The sequence below is a fragment of the Stegostoma tigrinum genome, chromosome 5, assembly GCF_030684315.1.
Source record: "Stegostoma tigrinum isolate sSteTig4 chromosome 5, sSteTig4.hap1, whole genome shotgun sequence".
Taxonomy (NCBI): Eukaryota; Metazoa; Chordata; class Chondrichthyes; order Orectolobiformes; family Stegostomatidae; genus Stegostoma; species Stegostoma tigrinum.
The window spans coordinates 127321950-127340442 of NC_081358.1; the positions used below are offsets into that span (position 1 = coordinate 127321950).

Genomic DNA, 18493 nt, shown 5'->3' on the forward strand with positions numbered 1-18493 from the left:
ACTTTATTTTGCACCTCTATCTTGCATCTACAAGATGCACTGCAGAAATTCAAAGATCCTCAGCACCTTCCAAACTCACCTGCTCCTCCCTAGGACAAGGGTAACAGATACAGGAGACCTTGATGGGCAATTAGTGCTGGCCAGTCAGCAACTTGTCAAAAACTGATTTTATTATCAGTTTGGCTCCAGTTGCCCATGGTGTAATAGTAAGCCTGTTACACTGGCTGGAGGAGGGAAGACAAAAGAACCAGATGGAGGTCTACAAAATCATGAGCTATAGACAAGGTGAATAGCAGTAAGATGTCTTAGTGGGGGATTCAATAGCTCACTATTTCAAGGTGGTTGGGGGGCAGGGGGAGAAGCTGTCTAGAGGGTGGTGAGTACATGGAACACTGCTAGTGGAGGTGGTAGAGGCAGGCACGATAGCATCACTTAAGATGCATCTAGACAGATACATGAAGGGGCAGGGAGGAGAGATCAGATCCTTGGAAAATAGGCAACAGGTTTAGATGGAGGATCTGGCTCAGCATAAGCTAGAGGGCCAAAGGTCCTGGTCCTGTTCCTGTGCTGTAAATTCCATGAACAAAAAGTTACTAGTGTCTGCAAGGTGAAAACACTACCTGGATGTTCCAGTTGGCCTCTTCCACGTGTGATACTAGGGCATTAAAAGCACAAGATGCAGATCTTGGTGTTTTACCACAGATTTAATACATGGATTAGAACAGAAGTTGGATGCTGCATGATGAGAATTGCTATGACTCCAGCACTTTGTACACTTCTGCAAAAGTGTATGGTTGATATTGCTCAAGCTCCTGAACTTTTCCCACCTGTGTCCTGCTTTTTGGATTTTTTCCTCTGCTTTCAAGCTGTACTTGGCTCAACAGATTACAGCACAAACTGCAGCAGTTAAAGAGCTCACTACCATCAAAGGCACCTCAACCAGCAAAATGCTGGTTGGCCAATACCCATGCCCCACAAGCTAATAGCTTAAAGCAGCAGCTGTCTTTCTCAATTTACCTGCAGCCTACCCTAACTGTCATCCATTCCTATTGAGTAGAAAATGTTTCTTCCAATGCACTTGTATCGAAAGTAATCTGGCTGCAGGCTTGGTCTCTGGCAATAAGATGGATATGCCATAACTACTTTCTTTTTTCTTCTCCCCCCCCCCTCCAGTGCTGTGGTATTTCAGTTGAGTTCTGCAGCCATATTGTTAGAGCATTTTCAGTCAGCCTCAAGCAAACCAGAGTGCAGCGTGCTGAGGAAGCATTGGCAAATATGGGCAGTTCTGTAAGTAAATATTTATGATACCACTCAAGGTCTATGACTGTAACTCCAAATTAGCAACTTTTAACTCCTTGGACATCTCAACCTGGTAAATGTCAGCTTTCAACCAGGCCAGCACCTATTCCTGAATCTATGCTCTAGCCTCCTAGAGTAGGTTGGACCCACCATGGGATTCCCCTGGTAACAGCCTTGAGTACTAGAGTTCTTCCTTTTTGAGGTCTCCTGCTGATGGGTGGCTAATCTTGTGCCTTGGAGAACCTGGGGAATTAAACTGGAGTCTGGCATGTGGTGGGTACACTTAAAGGGGACTATCAACATATTGTTATGCATGGGGAAAATTTGCCTCAACTTGAAGGGCAGATCAGAAGCTGTTAACAGACTTGGCTTAAAGGCTTGAACAAGTTTCCATTTACTAGACTTTTTACTAAAGTTAGATCTCATGGGATGCAGGAGCTTTGTCAATTGGATACAAAACCCACTTGACAGTAGGAGACATGGTAGGATCCTTCTAGGACCAGACACTTGTGACCAAAGTGATTGTTCAATCAGTGCTGGGTCCACAGTTCTCATTTCAATCATGTCTCTAAATGACTGTATAGAAGGCATGATTAGGGAAATTGACATTTGCTAAATACTGGTGTCAAAGGGATTATTATCAACTAGGCTGATGTGCTGAGTGGCAAATTGACTTTGACTTTTTAATTTGGATAAAACAAGGCAGGCCTTGTACACCTAAAATGGTGGCTCTGGATAGTGCTCTAACGTATCTCCCCTGTACAAAGCTTTTGTAAACTTTATTACCGCAGACAGGATGACAGTGTTTTTTGGGTGCACTTGCCTTTACTAAAACACGAGTATGGAAGTTTGACATCATACAGAAAATGACTCCAATTTTGGAATACCATGTACAGTTCTAGTCTCCTGTCCTTGATAGGAAGGACACTATCAAACTGGAGTAAGCTGAAGACTAATGAGTTCTAGTTCTGGCAACCTGTTAAGAGGCTAGACTGCTGTTGCTGTGCACCCCCCCCCCACCATAGGCTGGGGGGGGGGGGGGTAGTTCTATAGAAGGTTTCCCTAGGGTGCGGAGTTCAAAAGGGGCATAATTTAAGGTGAGATATCAAGGGACCTGAGGTGTTTTTCATATAGCACGAACTTCCAGAAGCTGAGTTAAATAAGATATTCAGACATGTAAACAACTGAAAAAGGCTGGAGGATGCCTGCCAAATGCAGGTATGTGGGGAAAACTGTCAGCACAGACAAGTTGGACTGAAGGGTCTGTGCTTCCAGTCCACAAAGACAGTGAGTTATCTTATCTTTTCCTCACACAGGTGTTTAGTGGCATCACACTGACAAAGTTTGGAGGTATTGTGGTCCTGGCATTTGCTAAATCCCAGATTTTCCAGATCTTCTACTTCAGGATGTACTTGGCAATAGTGCTTTTGGGAGCTGCTCATGGTCTCATATTCCTTCCAGTCTTGCTGAGTTACATGGGTAAGAATCAAACTAGTTCTTTCTACAACTTGACACTGATTGCTAAGAGGCTTTCTACAGCTAGAATTTGATCCAGTGAATCTGACTACTAATCACTCTTAGTATACCACTTACTTGGTAAACTAATTACCAGGGTTTCTAGGACTAAGTATTTAAAACCCAGGTTTTATTCCCTGGAGTCTAGGCAAAGGACTTTGAGAAGGGACTTCAATTGGATAAATAGCAAGTTAGATACTACCATCACTATGAAACTGAAGGAAATCTATGAATAGCAGACACTTGCTTTTGAGGCACTACAAAACCACATTCAAAATTGATGCATGAATGATTTAAGTGGTCAGCCTCAACCAGTGTTTCCACTAAGTGTTTGGGTGCCCTGTGAAATCACTGGCATAGATAAGACTAAGTCTACAAGCACATGGTTCAGATGGGATAAATTTGTGGCTATGCTCACTTATGGCTCTTTTTTAAAAGAGCCACCTTATCTCTAAACAGCACCTAATTTATGAACAACCCATAGGCTACCAGTCGTTCTTTTGATACCTCTTAGAGTCCAGTGTCTCAGTTTTTGCTTTCTACAGCAAGCAAATTCTCCTATTGCTCATTACATTATTCAAATGTTTCTTTTGTAAGTATTAATTGAATTAACTTTCCTAGGGCCAACAATGAACAAAGGGAAAGTTTTATACTCTGCAAAATCATTACAAGAACACTGAAAAGGAGCACCTGCCAAAGTAAATCACAACTGAGCTTTTGCAGAAAGGACTGACTGATCCTAAATGAAGGATTTTGAACTATTTGCAGTTTAATGCAGATTGCCACTGTGAACTCAGGAAATTGTAAGTTAGCAGAAATATTTATTTCAAGTTCCAACTGTTTCCAGTTTTATGGATTGTTAACAACAGATTAATGAATCTAAGACTACAAATTGCATTTTTCTGGTCAATCACTTGACACCTGGAAGTGACTTTTTAATACATGCTGAAATTGTGGATAATTTTATGGCCTTTTATAATGCATATTTAATAAAGCTTGTGTCCAGAGTTCATACCATTGTGGATGTCAGAAGTGCTTGTTCTCCAAAAAGGTTTTTGAAGTGGGTGACATGCTCTTCACAGTGCTCTCCTGAAATTAAAACAACCCACAAATGTAGAAGTGATCTGGGATTAGAGTCATGTTTTGCATGACTTTTTGCCTCTTGCTATTTCCCTGAATGGTTGCTTCACCTTTTCAAGTTGCTGTCTCACACTCCTCCATTTTACTCACCTGGTGTGAAGTGTGAGCTTCCTCGTAATCTTTGATTCCGCTGTTCAAAAAATTTGAAAGTGGTGTAAAACAGCATTGCATCTCCAGTCTGCCTGGCTGCATCCAAGAACTTGCGTGCTGATATATTATCATGGCTGCCAACACTACGAACAAACCGCAAGGCACCCAAAACTTGGTGTTTGGATAGTAAGACTTCCACAATCTCATCATTGGCTGTAGAGAGTCGCTGCAAGTTTAAAAACAAAACTGGACAGATTAGAAATCCCACTAGTTCATCCTGATTCAAGTTTTTGCATTGTAGTCTTAAGTGTCTTCCTGTTCCTGGGAAGAATTATTCTAACTGACAAATGTAGTCATCCAGTCCAATCTTGGGAATATTGCGGGGCACTTTGAAAATACAAATGAGATTTTAATCACTTTGGTTTTCCTTTCCTTCAAGAAAACCAACAGGTTTGACAATACGCTAGGTGCCTCTGTCTCTTTCCACTTTGCAGGATATCTCTGACAAGGGCATACTAACAATTCCTAACTTGGCATTGTGCATAACTGCTGCAAGGTCCCAGTTGGAATCAGTGATGCTGACAGTCCAGGGTTTTAACTACTCTGGACAGTGTGGATCTTGCCATGTGGCTGTTTAACTGAAAATGGATGTAGATCATTCAACCCCTCTGGCTGACCTGTAGCTTAAAGTAAAAGGGAGATAGGCCTAAGTATATAAAGTCAAGCTAGTGCATATAGATTTTTGTAAAATGGCATAAGATGCAAATCAGCATCTGCAGAGAAAGCAATTGTGGTAGGTCCAATGACCATCCTTCAGAACTGACAACCAGCTTTTCCCCCACTGCACCACAGTATGCAGCTAGGCAAACTAGTTGGAGACAGCTCAAACAGTTGGGCAAAATGAAGGTGTGGGATAGGGCAGCCTGGGAGAATCAATAGCTGTTACCAGGGCCACTAGTGGCTGACAACCATAGTTTGTTTTAGCAGCCTCTGCCTCAAGGGTTGCTGTGTGGGGTTTGGGAATAGGGACACGGAAGATCAGTCAATACTGAAGGGCTCACATACAAAAGGTGCTGTTCTGCCAATATTTGCTTTGGCTTTCTGCAGCATGCTGAGATTCACCTGAGACATGTTGGCCAAGGATCACTGAAATGGCAGGCAACACACTCTGTGGTCAGTGCTTCACAGAAGCACTGTCTAAAATGAGTCAGTCTATGCTCCCTCTTCACAATGCTGGGATGTCAACAAGCAGTGACCACAGTACCTGCACTCTGTACCTTGCTACTTCACATTTTATAGTCACTTTTAGGCACACACTCTCTTGCAAGGGAAGGTGTTTAAGGTAGGAATAGAGGGGGCAAGATGTCAGAGGGGATGGTTCCCTGTAGAATTTATATTTTAATGCCATGCTCTGCCCTTATCTGCCTGTACTGCTCAGGTTGGCTGGTTGTTTCCACTGCACTCACTGAGTACATGTGACCACAATGAATCCAATCTTCCCCAAGTAGCAATCCAATTACAATACTAGGCCCTCTTTCTGCTATAGAGGAAACTAGCTTTCAGACCAAAACCCAGGGTCTTCCTGGTCTGGACAGTGAACCAGAACTATAATTCAATTAATAGGAGCAGACTTAATTTACAACTCTGATCTCACTTTAGTAGTCTAAAGTTAAGTGGTAGCTGAACTGCTTGAAACTGAGACATTACATTCTTCTACCCTGCAACAGCTTTTTTGTGGGATGATCCAGTTTCTGTATGCTCAAATGGGAATTAAACTTGGAATAAGAACATGCACTTAAGTGCAGCAAGTAATCATTAGGGCCAACATTCCATTAGCCTCTTATTCCAATAGCCTCTTATTCCAAGCTCCTTGAAATAGAGTAGGCAAGTCTGCAACAGTACAAGGTGAGACAATATCAAGAGTATAGAGAGCAGTTTTGTTCCTTTTGATTTCATTGAAGAAAAAGGTTCCCTGGTATGGCAGGATTGCCTTGGAGGAAAAGGTTAAACTGACTCACGTACACTTTAAAGGAGAGGTGATTGCATTGAAACAGATTCTTAAGGGACTCGGTGTAAATGCTGAGAATATTCTTCCCATAGGGGAGAGTCCAGGAGGGCATAGCTTCAGAATCAAGTAAAATTTTAGACTGAGGAATTTCTTCTATGGGTTAAGTGCCCTTTTTGGAGGGGTTACATAGTGCTGTGTAAACTTAAGGCTGAGATTCTTGACCAGTAGGGGAATGAAGGGTTAGAACAAAATTACAGCACAAGAACAGGCATTTCTCCCCTTGAGTTATAGGAAAAGGCAGACAAGTGGACATGAGCTATGATCCTATTGAACAGCAGAGCAGGCTGGAGTAGCCAGTGACATACTCTGCTCTTTCTGAAATGAGGTCATATACTCCAGTTGTAGCAGGAGTGCTTCTTTACCATATTTCAGCAATGATTACTTTTGTGCCACTAGTGTTTTGGTTCTTGGCAAGGTTTTGTATTAAACAATACAGCTTTATACTGCCCTGCTAGTACTTTGAGTTGCTTTTTACTATTTTGTTACAATGGCTAACAAGATCTGGCACAGTTCCACCTCTTCCCTCCAAAGAAGATATGTAAAGACTGGTAACGACTAAAGGAAACACTTAGGGGTTAGGGAAGGTTGTAGTCAGCCTTATTTTAGTTTTTTAGAAAAGATTGCTTCAGAGAATGGGTAAGTGGACACCATATATTCTAATCAGTTAAGGATCCAGTGAATGCCATTGAACTTTCTACAATCTACATCCTCTTTTAAAAGGAATCCAAAGTTAAGTAAAATATTGCCAAAATGCATTTGGGGATTATTTTAGCAGGCCATAAGGGTAAGTGAATAAACCTGAATGCAAGTTCCTACCTTCAGCATGTCGAGGGACAGTTGATGTGCAGGAGGATAAGTGCTCTCCAGTGACAAAAGTAGGCAGGCCTGGAATACACAAGCACACCTAAAACACTACTTTTGTACATCTAAAGTTGAAAATAATTGTCAGGCTTTAAGTAGGAAATTTTCTTTAAATGGTTGAGTTGTCATGTTGCGCTTGCAACAAGTAGCAGAATGCAAAGTCTTTTTAAGATGTGAAATTAAAAACAGCACTAGTCACTTTGAACAGGCAACATCTGTGGTAAGTGTCAATGTTTCAAATCTAATACAAGTCTACTTTGAGACTGTTCTCCAGATTCTTCCACAGATGCTGCCAGTCCAACTGAGCTTTTCCTGCGTTTGTTTTTCGATCAAGCATCTGATTATTTTGGAAGGGAGCTAAGATGGAGCTGTATATAGCATTAGTTGTGCCACAGCTAGTGTGCATAGGTCAATAAGACCAAAGGAGACAGGAGCAGAATTAAGCCATTCAATCCAAGCTCTTTTTTTCTCCTCCAGTCAATCATAGCTGACCTGTTTCTCAACCCCATTCTCTTGCTTTTTCCCCATAACTTCCTTTTTTTACAAAAGGAATCCGAGCCTAGCTCTGCCTTAATGCTACTCAATGACTTGGCCTGCATCCTTCAACAGTAACTTCCACAGATTTTACCCCCCCTTGTTCTTTTTGCCCACTCTCCTAGTCTTAAGTCCCTTCTGTAGTGTCCTAGCTTAATCATGCAGAACATAAAATGACCCTGCCATTTTAACTCATCTATGCTGACCAGGTTTCCCACAAACTAGACTAGTCCTGTTTTGCCCATTTTCCTCTAAACCTTTCCTATTCATCTAAACTGTCTGTCTATATATGTTGTAATTCTACCTGCATCTACCACTTTCTCTGGCAGTTTATTCTACATATGAACCACCTGAGTGATGATGCCCCTCTTGGTACCTTAAGTCTTTCTCCTCACTTTTAAATTACATCTAGCTTTACACTCATCTACCCTAGGGAAGTGACATTTTTGTTCCTCCCTTTAGAAGTTTATAAAATCGTGAGGGTACTTCTCAACCTCTTACACCCCCAGAATCATCATCCCAACCTATCTGGCTTCTCCTTTTATAACTCACCCTCCAGTTCTGGAAAATTTTTTTGCCCTCTTTCCACCTTTAACATTCCTATAGCAGGGTGACCAGATTTGCACATAAGATTCAAATTGCCCCAACCAACTTACTGCACAACATCGGTGACATCCTGACTCCTATGCTCAATAGTCTGAGCAATGAAGGCAAGCATGTCTTAAAAACCACCTTCACAGTCTTGTCTACCTGTGATGCTACTTTCAACCACGCTCCCCAGGGCCCTACCATTCAACTCCTGCTCTCGTTTGTATTACCAAAATGCAACATCTTAGTTACCCAAATTAAACTCCATCTGCCAGCTATTCAAAGAAAGGGGGAAAGAGAGGGAGAAAGTACAAACCAAGAAAAAAATGAAATGGGCAGACTAAAATTCAGAAATCTGAGATTGTATAGCAAGGGTCAGAGGAGAGGTAACAGTCCAGCAACAATAAGACCCAGATGTTTTGGGGACCAGGGGTTTGAATCCTACCATAGCAGGAGGTGGAAATTTAATTCTGTTTAAAAAAAAAAAAAAATCTGACTAATGATGGCCATGAATCCATTGTCAATTGGTCAGGAAAAACCCATCTGGTTCATTAATGTCCTTCAGGGAAGGAAACTGCTATTCTTACTTGGTCTGGTCTACACATGACTCCAGACCCACAGCAATGCCCTTGTCCAGGAAAGGGGGAGGGGAGGAAAAGAGGAGGGAGGGGGGGAGAGGGGAAGAGAGAGAGGGCGGGGGGGGAGAAACATGTTAGGACAGGTGCTTATTTGCTCAATTCCAATTTTTGAAATTGCACCAGTTTATCACTTCAACTTCACTTTGAAATTATGAAATACACATGATTCATACAATTTGATCTACCTTGGAAGAGTTCGATTACCAACGAGGTGAAAGATTAGTTAAGGATATGCAGAATGCACAGTTGAAGTGAAATTCAGCTCAGCTGAATGGTCGAGTAGGCTCGAAGGCCTGAGGGGGCCTACTCTTGTTCCTTGTTCACATTATGTCCATACGTCATTCAGTTAAAAGGTCAATTCAACAAGTCGTGAATAATTCCAGAAGTTTAGTATCTCACCAGTGGTTTGGAGTCACTAAGCACGTGGTACTGTAGAAACTGATGAAGCATGTAGAAAAGGCTGTGTTGGACAAGGGTTTTTATAACCAATTCATACAGGTAATGCTGTAATAAAATACCATGTTTTAGAGGAAGCAAATAAACTTATTACATGAAAAATTAACAGTTCTGATTGAAGGGCATGGATTTACCTGGACTGTAATTTGATACTGATTAAGAGACCGGATGTATTCCATCAACACTGCACTAACAAACTTGTGGGGGAGATCCTGCTAACAGAAGTTGTAGAAAATCATATGAAACAACAAGGGTGCACAAAACCAATCAGCCATCAATTCTGTTTTTTAGCAGCATACATAAAAAACCAGCTGTGTGGGTACATTAACTACGTACAGGTAATGCTTCCAGGACACCAGCTATTAGGAACTCCAGTATTACAATCTTATCAGTAATTTTTTTTATATATATAAAAAACTAAATTGAGTACAGGTTTTGCAACAACAGTGAGGCTAACACTTGGAGTACTGCACCCCAACCTGGGTGTTGTACTTCAAGCAGTGAGTATCTTTTAAATCAATCAACCTATCAGATGTTATTACATACTCCTGGAACACGTGGAACTAGAACCCATGCCTCCTGGCTCAGAGGTAGGGACATTACCACCACATCACAAGAGCCCTTTCAGGGTGTGAAGGCTGAGCCAGAGGGATGAGGAATAGACGAGTGTTATTTTTATCTTACTGAAGAGGTGATTTGGAGGATATTTGATAGAGGTGCAAAAAAAAATCATGAAGGGGCTGGGAGATACTGCTCCTATTGGTAGGAGGATCAACAACCAATCACTCACTCACGGTGATTGATAAAACAGCCAAAAACAAAACAAGGCAAAAGCTTTTGCTTTTAAACCCAGCAAGTGGTTAGGATCTGGAAAACACTGCACGAGGACAGCTGAAACAGGTTTAGTTGTATCTTTTAAAAGGGAACTGAATAAGCACTTGAAAAAGATGATGTGTGGGAAGGTGGGACTTGTGAAATTGCTCTCAAAGTAAGTCAGTTTGAAATCAATAGGCCCAAACCTCCTTCAGTGCTGTGACCATTCTATATCAGCACTCACTGTGACAGGGCAAAGCATACAGCAACTCTTGACACAGTCACAGAAATCAATAGATTGCTGTCAGACAGAACCCACTCCACCACAGGTTTATCCTGTGCCAATCATCACCAACAGACTCAGCATATAATGCCACGAATGTTATTTCTATTCACTCATGGGATGTGAGCATTGCTGGCTGGGCTGGTATTTAACCCTATCGCCCAGCCCTACTTGCCCTGGAGAATGTGGTGGTGAGCTGCTTTCTTGACCTGATGCAGTCTACCTGCTGGAGGTAGACCCACAGTGCCTTCAAGGAGGGAACTGCAAAATTTTGACCCAGTGACAGGATCGTGAGTGGCTTGGAGAGGAACTTGAAGGGGGTGGTGTTCCCATGTATCTGCTGCCTTTGCCCTTCTAGATGGACATGGCCATGGGTTGGAAGATCCTGTCTAAGGATATCTGGTGAATTTCTGCAGTGCATCTTGTGGATAGTACACATTTCTGTTACTGAGGATTGGTGGTGGAGGGAATTGATATTTAAGGATGTGGTGCCAATCAAGTGAGCTGCTTTGACTTGTATGAGGTCAAGTTTCTTGGCATACTGTATGAGAAAAGAGGATGATCAATTGGACTATCATTGGCATGGATATGCAGCAAGAACAGTTAACTGACAATCTTCATCCTCAAATCATTCAAGTGGACTCTGATTGGTTATAGTGTTGCCATGAGAATGCAGCAGAAATTGGCAACCTCCTCTCACCCTCTGCTCCCATGACATTAATTGGTGTCCCTTTCTTCAAGGTTGGTTTGTGTCCTTATCCTGAAGAATGCAAGAGGAAAGGTTTCAACAACTTGGGGTTGTAGACTTGCTCACTGAGCTGCTGTGTTTGATTGCAGACCTAGCATGTTGACAAGATGTCTGCAATCAAACACAGCAGCTTGGTGAGCATGTCTACAACCTCATCCACAACCCAAGCCACAATTCTTCTCAAAACACTTTGCACCTGTAGGTATTCAACATCCTCAAACTGGCCAACAGATGGGAGACAAATGCAATCATCTGAGCGCAACCTGTGAACAACTATACTTCCTACACAACTGCCTCAGAAAACAGGTACTACCACAAAGTTTAAAATATAAATTACCTATCAACCATTCACAGGCATGGCTGCACAGAATGACCGCAGAGTGGTGTTATGATCAACAATGCCCACAACGGGAAAGTGTGCCCCAAAAAAAAAACTTTGTATCAAATGCAACAGATCAAGAATGGATTATCACACTGGAACAAGCCATCACCATCCAACAACAAAAGGAATCAACACTGAAGCGCAACAGACTCATGGAGAAAATACAACAGACCATCAGACAGATGACAGTCCCAACACGGAGCAGAAAAGGTAAATGGAACACATTTAACAGAAGAAAGCTTTGGATACCTAGCATGGTGACGCAAGATCTACAATCAAACACACCAACTTGGCAAGCAGGTCTGTAACCTGAGCTACAAATCTCATGTTTCAACAACTTCTCTCCTTTTCATCATGGCTAAGTCCTGCTTTGTGAGCAAAATACAATATAATAATGTGGCTCAATTCTCAAGTTTTCAAGGAGCTACATAGCGTCTAAAGGAATCGAGGCATATCCGGGGGAAGAGCAGGATTAGGATACTGAGCTCAATGATCAGCTGTGATCATTATGAATGACAGAACAGGTTTGAGAGGTCAAGCAGCCTACTCCTGCTCCGATCTTCTATGGTTCTCAAAGCAAAATATAGATTTGCAGAAGCAAACAAGAAAAATCCATCTACCATTTAGTTAGACATGATTCAGTTAGTAGTAGTTTTCTTCAAAAAAGAATTTTCAGTTCAAGTCACACTTCAAACACCTGAGCACAAAATCTAGGCTAACACCCCAGTGAAATACTGAGGCAGTACTGTATTATCAATGAAGCTATCTTTCAAATGACAACAACTTGCATTTATGTAACACCTCAATGCAGCAACACAGGCCAATACCCTTCACAAGTGTTATCTGTCCAGACACCAAACCGCATAAGGGGGTGTTAAGTGATTAAAATGACCTTAATTAGAGAGGGCCATAAAGGTTGAGGAGGTTTCAGAAATAGAATGGGAATGTGACCATGGAGGGGTGTAAAAACAAGAAAGAGTTTTAAGATTGAGGCATTCCTTAACTGAGAGCCAACATTAGTCAGTGTTAAGAAACTGTTGGATGAACAGGACACGGGCAACAGAATTTTGAATGAGCTTAGGTTTGTGTGCGGAGAAAGCTGGAAGCCAGCAGGATTGTATTGGAATAGCTGTGTCTATTGATCAACAATATCGAGATGATGAGAGTTTCAGCAGTTGAGTGGCGGCAGGAATGGAGTCAGCAGATGTTAACCAAGTCCTATCTGCTCCCTCAGGCAGTCACAAAAAACTCACAGCTCTATTTCAAATGAGAGCAGGGAAGCCCTCTGCAGTGTTCAGGTCAACATCTATCCCTCAATTAACATAATTTTAAACAAAAATGCCCAATTCTTATCTCAGAGCTTTTTGTTGGAGCTTGCTGTACATGAATTGGCAGCACCTTTTCCTATTTTACAGCAATTCACTTCATTGCACATTGATGTACAAATCGTTCCATGCAAGTTCTGAGGGGGAGAAATGATCAGGCCAACAGATGTTGCACCAACGTATCCTCCTAGGTAACTTCTTCATCACTATTTGAGATGTCCTGAGATCATGAAAGGTGCACTATAAATGCAAGTTTGTCCTTTCTTCATCAAGTATTTAAATGGTCAACAATTAGGTATTTAAGTTTTAGGTATCAAGTTAGCTTCTCATAGCAACCTTGATGATACTAATTCTCTCCTTGGGATCAACAGTCCCTTCATGTCATTGGATTAGGAGGAGTTCTGGTCCATCTTGCTTTTGTTAGCTGAACTTGAGAAAGGAAAAACTGACTTCTCATTCAGTATGACAAACCTTCTTCTCAGTGAAAACTGACAGGACATGGGTGTACATGTCAGACTGGTCAATGACAGCCTGTGTGCGCACTGGCCTCTTCTGAGTCACGCTGCTGCGACTTGTTCCTGACTCCACAGCCTAGGCAAAAGAAAAACCATTTCAAATCATCACACTCAACATCATTACTCAAATTCTGGGACTGGAGGTGGGAAAGAATGCAAGGTGAGAGAAAGGATCCTAAAGGGAAGAATCTTATGCAGAGGTAGAATATTCCTCATCTCTATTTCAAAGAACTGGAAGGGAGCATCCCCTTTCCTCCTGGGTCACTATTAAAATTTGCTGATGTTGGTTGAGAGATTATCTAAAAATGCCATTTGTAGGATCTTGCTGTGCACAGATTATCTTCCATACTTCCTACATGGTAACAGTGATTTTAGTTCAAAATAAAAACAAGTATTTAATTGGCAAAAAAATCCTAAGGCATTGGTGTCCAGTAACATTTTGACAAGAACTGGCTTGCTAACCAAGCTGCACTCGTTTGACATGGAGCATAAACCGTTACTCCTGAAATTTATGAACATTTGAATTAGGAGCAAGATTGGCTCACTCAGCATCTGTCATTCAACAAGATCATGGCTCACTGGATTGGAACCTCATATCACATTTCTGCCTACCCCTAAGAACATTTTACCCATTTGCTTAACAAGAATCTAGCGTACTCCGTGGTGAAAATATTCAAGGACTTAAAAGTGCTTTCATCATTTTTCAAGAAATTTCAAAGACTCTCAATGCCCTCAAAACATAACATTCACCTAACCTGTTTTAAATGGACAATCTTTTACTTTCAAAATAGGTGACCATTAGTTCATGATTCTCCCACAAGAGGAAACATCCGCTCCACACCCACCCTGCCAAGACCTCTCATGATTGAAACACGCACAATCAAGTCATCTCTACTCTTCTAGATACCAGCAGGATTCAAGCCTAGCCTGTCCATTTTTTCCCTCATAAGACAACCTACCCATTCCAGGTATTAGTCTGGTGACTACTTTCTGAACTGCTTTCAATGCTTTAACATCATTCTTTGATTAGGATAACCAGTACTGTTCCCCAGATACTGTCATATCAGTGCACTGTATAACTGAAGCATAACTTTTGAATTCAATTCTCCTCGTGATAAATGGAAACATCGTATGAGCTTTCCTAATTACTTGCTGCACTTGCAATCTAACCTTTTGCAGTTCCCAAGAACACCCAGATCCTCTTCAATCTCTTATCATAGAAATTTACAGTATAGAAGGAGGCCATTATGATCCATTGTGTTCATAGCAGCTCATGGAAGAGCTATTTAGTCCTGTCACCAGCTGGTGGAAACAGAATATCCCTTCTTACCTGGCAAAGTTGATCATAATTTCGAACACCTCAATAAGGTCAATTTCTCTGCTCCAAGGAGAATAAGCCCAATTTCTCTAATCTTTCCTGTATCGAAAATCTTTCAATCCTGATATTATTCTAGCAAATCTCCTTTAACCATCAAAACAAAATGGTTATTCTTCCTGCCAAAAAATGGCTAATTTCACATTTTTCCACAATCAGCAGATTCTTGCCCACTCACTATATACATCTCATTGTAGATGCCTAATGTCCTTTTCAGAACTTCTTTTTCCCTCCTTATCTTTGTGTCAACAGCCGATTTGGAAACAACACCTTCTATTTCTTCATCCAAGTTATTTATGTAAGTGGTAAACCAAAGTACCAGCACTGATAACCTGAAAAAAAAAACCCCATTTGCGCCTACTCTCTACATCCTGTTAGAGAACCCATCTTCGATCCATGTCAACGTGCTACCCGCTACACCATGTGGTTCTATTTTCCACGATAACCTCTGATTGTGGCATCATGAGAGATCTGGAAGTCTAAGTCCAGTAAGTCCACAGTTCCCCTTTATCCATGTCACATACTTCCTCAAAAGAGCTCCAACAGATTGGTCAAATATGATTAGCCTTTCACAAAACCTTGCCAAAATTTCAACATTTTCTTGTTTTGCAGTCTGTTCCAATGAGTACCAGATGAAAGCGGTTTCATCTTTTTAAACTCTTTTGTTCCTTCTTCCAAAGGGATACTTACAAACAGCTCTCATGTGAGTAATTTGTCCATTTAGCAACCTTGTCATGCTTTGAATTTCACAGGAGGGTCAGCTTATAGAGAGGGAAAGAGCAGGGACACTGAGTTGGAGTTTGATTTATTGTTGTCACATTTACCGAGATAGTGAAAAGTGTTGTTTTGCATGCTTATATAGGCAGATTGTACAAAGTGCATGAGGGTAGTAGAACAGAGTGCAGAATGCAGTGTTTTTGCTCTGTGTCATCCAGCAATAAGTCAAACTGCCTAGCACATCAACATACCACACTAAACATTACAAACACGAACACACTCTAGGCAGTTCTCACCAAGGTGTAGTTCTGCTCAGCTTCTAAATACTCCTTGTAGACCTGATTGAGTTTATCAAATATGATAGCAATCACCGGCAGGCTACCACGCTCTGCTGCACTCAACACTAAAACAAAAGAAATGCAACAGGGTTACTGCAATCTCTATGTATTGACACACAAAATTTATCAAATTTCTTTGCACATTAGACAAAAGAGAGCCAGTGGGCATGATCTATTTGGATTTCCAGAAGACCTTTGACAAGTTGCTGCACAGGAGGCTGTGAAACAAGACAAGAGTGCGAAGTGTTAGAGGCAAGATATTGTATGGATTTAGGATTAGCTGACTGGCAAAAGGCAAAGAGTAGGGATAGAGGTCTTTTTTAGGGTGGCAGCTGGTGATTAGCAGAGTTCCATAGGGGTCAGTGTTGGAACCACATCTATTCATGTTACATATTAACAATCTAGATGAAGAAACAGAGGGTATTGTTGCTAAGTTTGCAGAAAACAAAGATAGGTGGAGAGACTGGGCATTGAGGAAACAGGAAGGCTGCAGAAGGATTTGGACAGGCTAGGAACATGGGCAAAGAAGTGGCAAATTAAATACAGTGTGGGAAAGTGAGAGGTTATGCACTTTGGAAGAACAGGAGGCATAGACTATTTTCTAAATGGAAAGGCTTCAGAAATCTGAAGCCTGAAAAAGGGACTTGGGAGATATAGTTCAGGATTCTCAAGGATAATTTGCAGGTTTAGTTGGCAGCTGGGAAAGCAAATCATAGAATCCCTACAGTGTGGAAACAGGCCCTTCGGCCCAACAAGTCCACACTGACCCTCACAGCATCCCACATAACACACCTAATTTACACATCCCTGGACACTATGGACAATTTAACATGGCCAATCCAAAGCCCACGCAGACACGGAGTGAATGTGCAAACTCACAGCAATATAGTTGATTCTTAACTGCCCTCTGGGTAATTAGGGATGGGCAATAAATGCTGCTTAGCCAGCAACATCCATATCCAGTGCATGAAAAAAAAAGGAACAAAAATTGAAACTGCTGTGTTATCTTAGCAGGCCTGGCAGCATTTGTGGAGAAAAACCAGAGCTAACATTTCAGGTCCAGTGACCCTTCCTCAGAACAGGGTCACCAGACCCGAAACGTTAATTTTGATTTCTCTCCACAGGTGCTGGGAGACCTGCTGAGCTTTTCCAGCGACTTCTGGCTTTTGTTTCTGATTTCCAGCGTCCATAGTTCTTTCAGTTTTTATTTGCTGCCATATGAGGAGCAGTTGAAAACTTTGGGTCTGCATTTGAACTTTAGGAAAATTAGGGTTGATCTGATTGAAACTTAGAGAGAATACCGAGGCGCCTGGGTAGAGTGGATGTGGAGATGATGTTTCCACAAGTAGGAGAGGCTAGGACCCAAGGGCACACTCTCAAGCATAAAGGGATGACTCTTACAGAACTGTGAAGAGGAGGAATTTCTTTAGCTAGAGGGTGGTTAATCTGTAGAACACATTGCCACAGAAGGTTGTGAAAGCCAAGTCATTGAGTGTAAGACAGAGATGGATAGGTTTTTGATTAGTAAGAGGATCAAGTGTAAAATGGAGAGAAGGAGGAGATTGGGGTTGACAAAAACATCAGCCATGATTGAATGGCAGAGAAGACTTGATGGGCCAAATCACCTAATTCCGCTCCAATATCTTACTGTCTCAGAACAGGAGATCATTCATCTTTTCTACCATTCAATGAGCAGATGTAATCTGATTCCAGGCCTTGCGATCCAGAGGTAGTAACACCACCACTGCACCAGAAGAGCCCTAATCAGATCTTGTCTGACCTGCACTTGCCTCGGTTCCAACAAAGATTCACCAATCTCCATCTAGAAATTGTTAATTAACTTCCAGCCTATTTTTGCCAGGGGAAGAATTCCAGACTTGCACTTTGTACCAAGGAACTCCTTCACAATCTCCCAAATGGCCAAGCATGACTTTTAAGGTTCTGACCCCTTGTTCTGGGAGATTTCTGCAGCATCACTCCCTCCCTGCGAGTTCCTCCCCCCCCCCCCCCCCCCCCCCCCCCCCCGGGGGAGTAGTACTTTCTGTACACTGGAATTATTGAATCCTTCAAATTGTTTTAAACACCTCAAGTACATCAGGAAGGGTCACCGGACCCAAAATGTTAACTCCGTATTTTCTCCTTCACTGATGCTGCCAGACCTGATGAGCATTTCCAGCAACTTTGTTTTTGTTCCTGATTTACAGCATCCGCAGTTCATTTGGTTTTTATATCACCAATACTCCTGGAATTTAAGCCTGTGCAACCTGTGCTCAGAACTTAACCTTCTAACTCCCTATTTCTACTATCAGGCAAAGTACATTTTATAAAACTCTGTGATCCATCAGGAGGAATTTCTGGTATCACGTTGTCAGAGTTATATTACTCTCTGTCTTGCAAAACAGAAACTGACACCAGTGACTACAATAAAAAATATAGGAGGACATTCTGCACAAAATGCTAAAGACTCACTTAAAAATTAATTTATTTTTCACATGGATTCCAGACAAATGGTTATGATTCATCCTAAGTGCATGAAAATACTCACTCTGACAACACACTGACAAGATGACCATTTTACAATCCTTCCTCTGTAGGAGGAAATCCATTAGCCGTCCCTTGTCTTGAAGCATGTGGACAATGGGCTGCAGCTTTATCTGGAGACACCATAGGTAACCTATCCACAATCAGAGAACCTAGTCAATATGAAAGCTGCAGCAAGGACAAAGTTACAGTAAACCTCTATAAAAACTGCTCAAGTCTCAGCTGGAATACTGGGTCCAATCTTCACACTTTAGGAACGATGTCAAA

The 18493-nt window shown here is 41.7% G+C and overlaps 2 protein-coding genes across 5 annotated transcripts in view; one reads left to right on the top strand and one right to left on the bottom strand.

The window, feature by feature from the left end:
• npc1 (Niemann-Pick disease, type C1) overlaps positions 1-3831 on the top strand; it is a 37080-nt gene extending 33249 nt beyond the window's left edge. The window contains 4 exon segments of the mRNA XM_059646273.1: positions 1174-1287; positions 2616-2778; positions 3436-3461; positions 3463-3831. Coding sequence (XP_059502256.1) covers positions 1174-1287; positions 2616-2778; positions 3436-3461; positions 3463-3516 — 357 coding nt within the window. The 3' untranslated portion in view covers positions 3517-3831.
• The window catches only part of rmc1 (regulator of MON1-CCZ1), a 134851-nt gene continuing 119973 nt past the window's right edge, over positions 3616-18493 (bottom strand). For 2 of the 4 annotated variants that reach the window (XM_048530000.1, XM_048529998.1), the window contains 8 exons: positions 18231-18359; positions 15644-15750; positions 13212-13331; positions 9324-9404; positions 9133-9237; positions 6929-6997; positions 4045-4270; positions 3616-3903 (listed from right to left, as the gene is read on the bottom strand). In XM_048530000.1, coding sequence (XP_048385957.1) covers positions 3824-3903; positions 4045-4270; positions 6929-6997; positions 9133-9237; positions 9324-9404; positions 13212-13331; positions 15644-15750; positions 18231-18359 — 917 coding nt within the window. In that variant the 3' untranslated portion in view covers positions 3616-3823. The remainder of the gene's footprint in view (positions 3904-4044; positions 4271-6928; positions 6998-9132; positions 9238-9323; positions 9405-13211; positions 13332-15643; positions 15751-18230; positions 18360-18493) is intronic. The other 2 variants (XM_048529999.1, XM_048530002.1) reach the window with 2 other exon arrangements.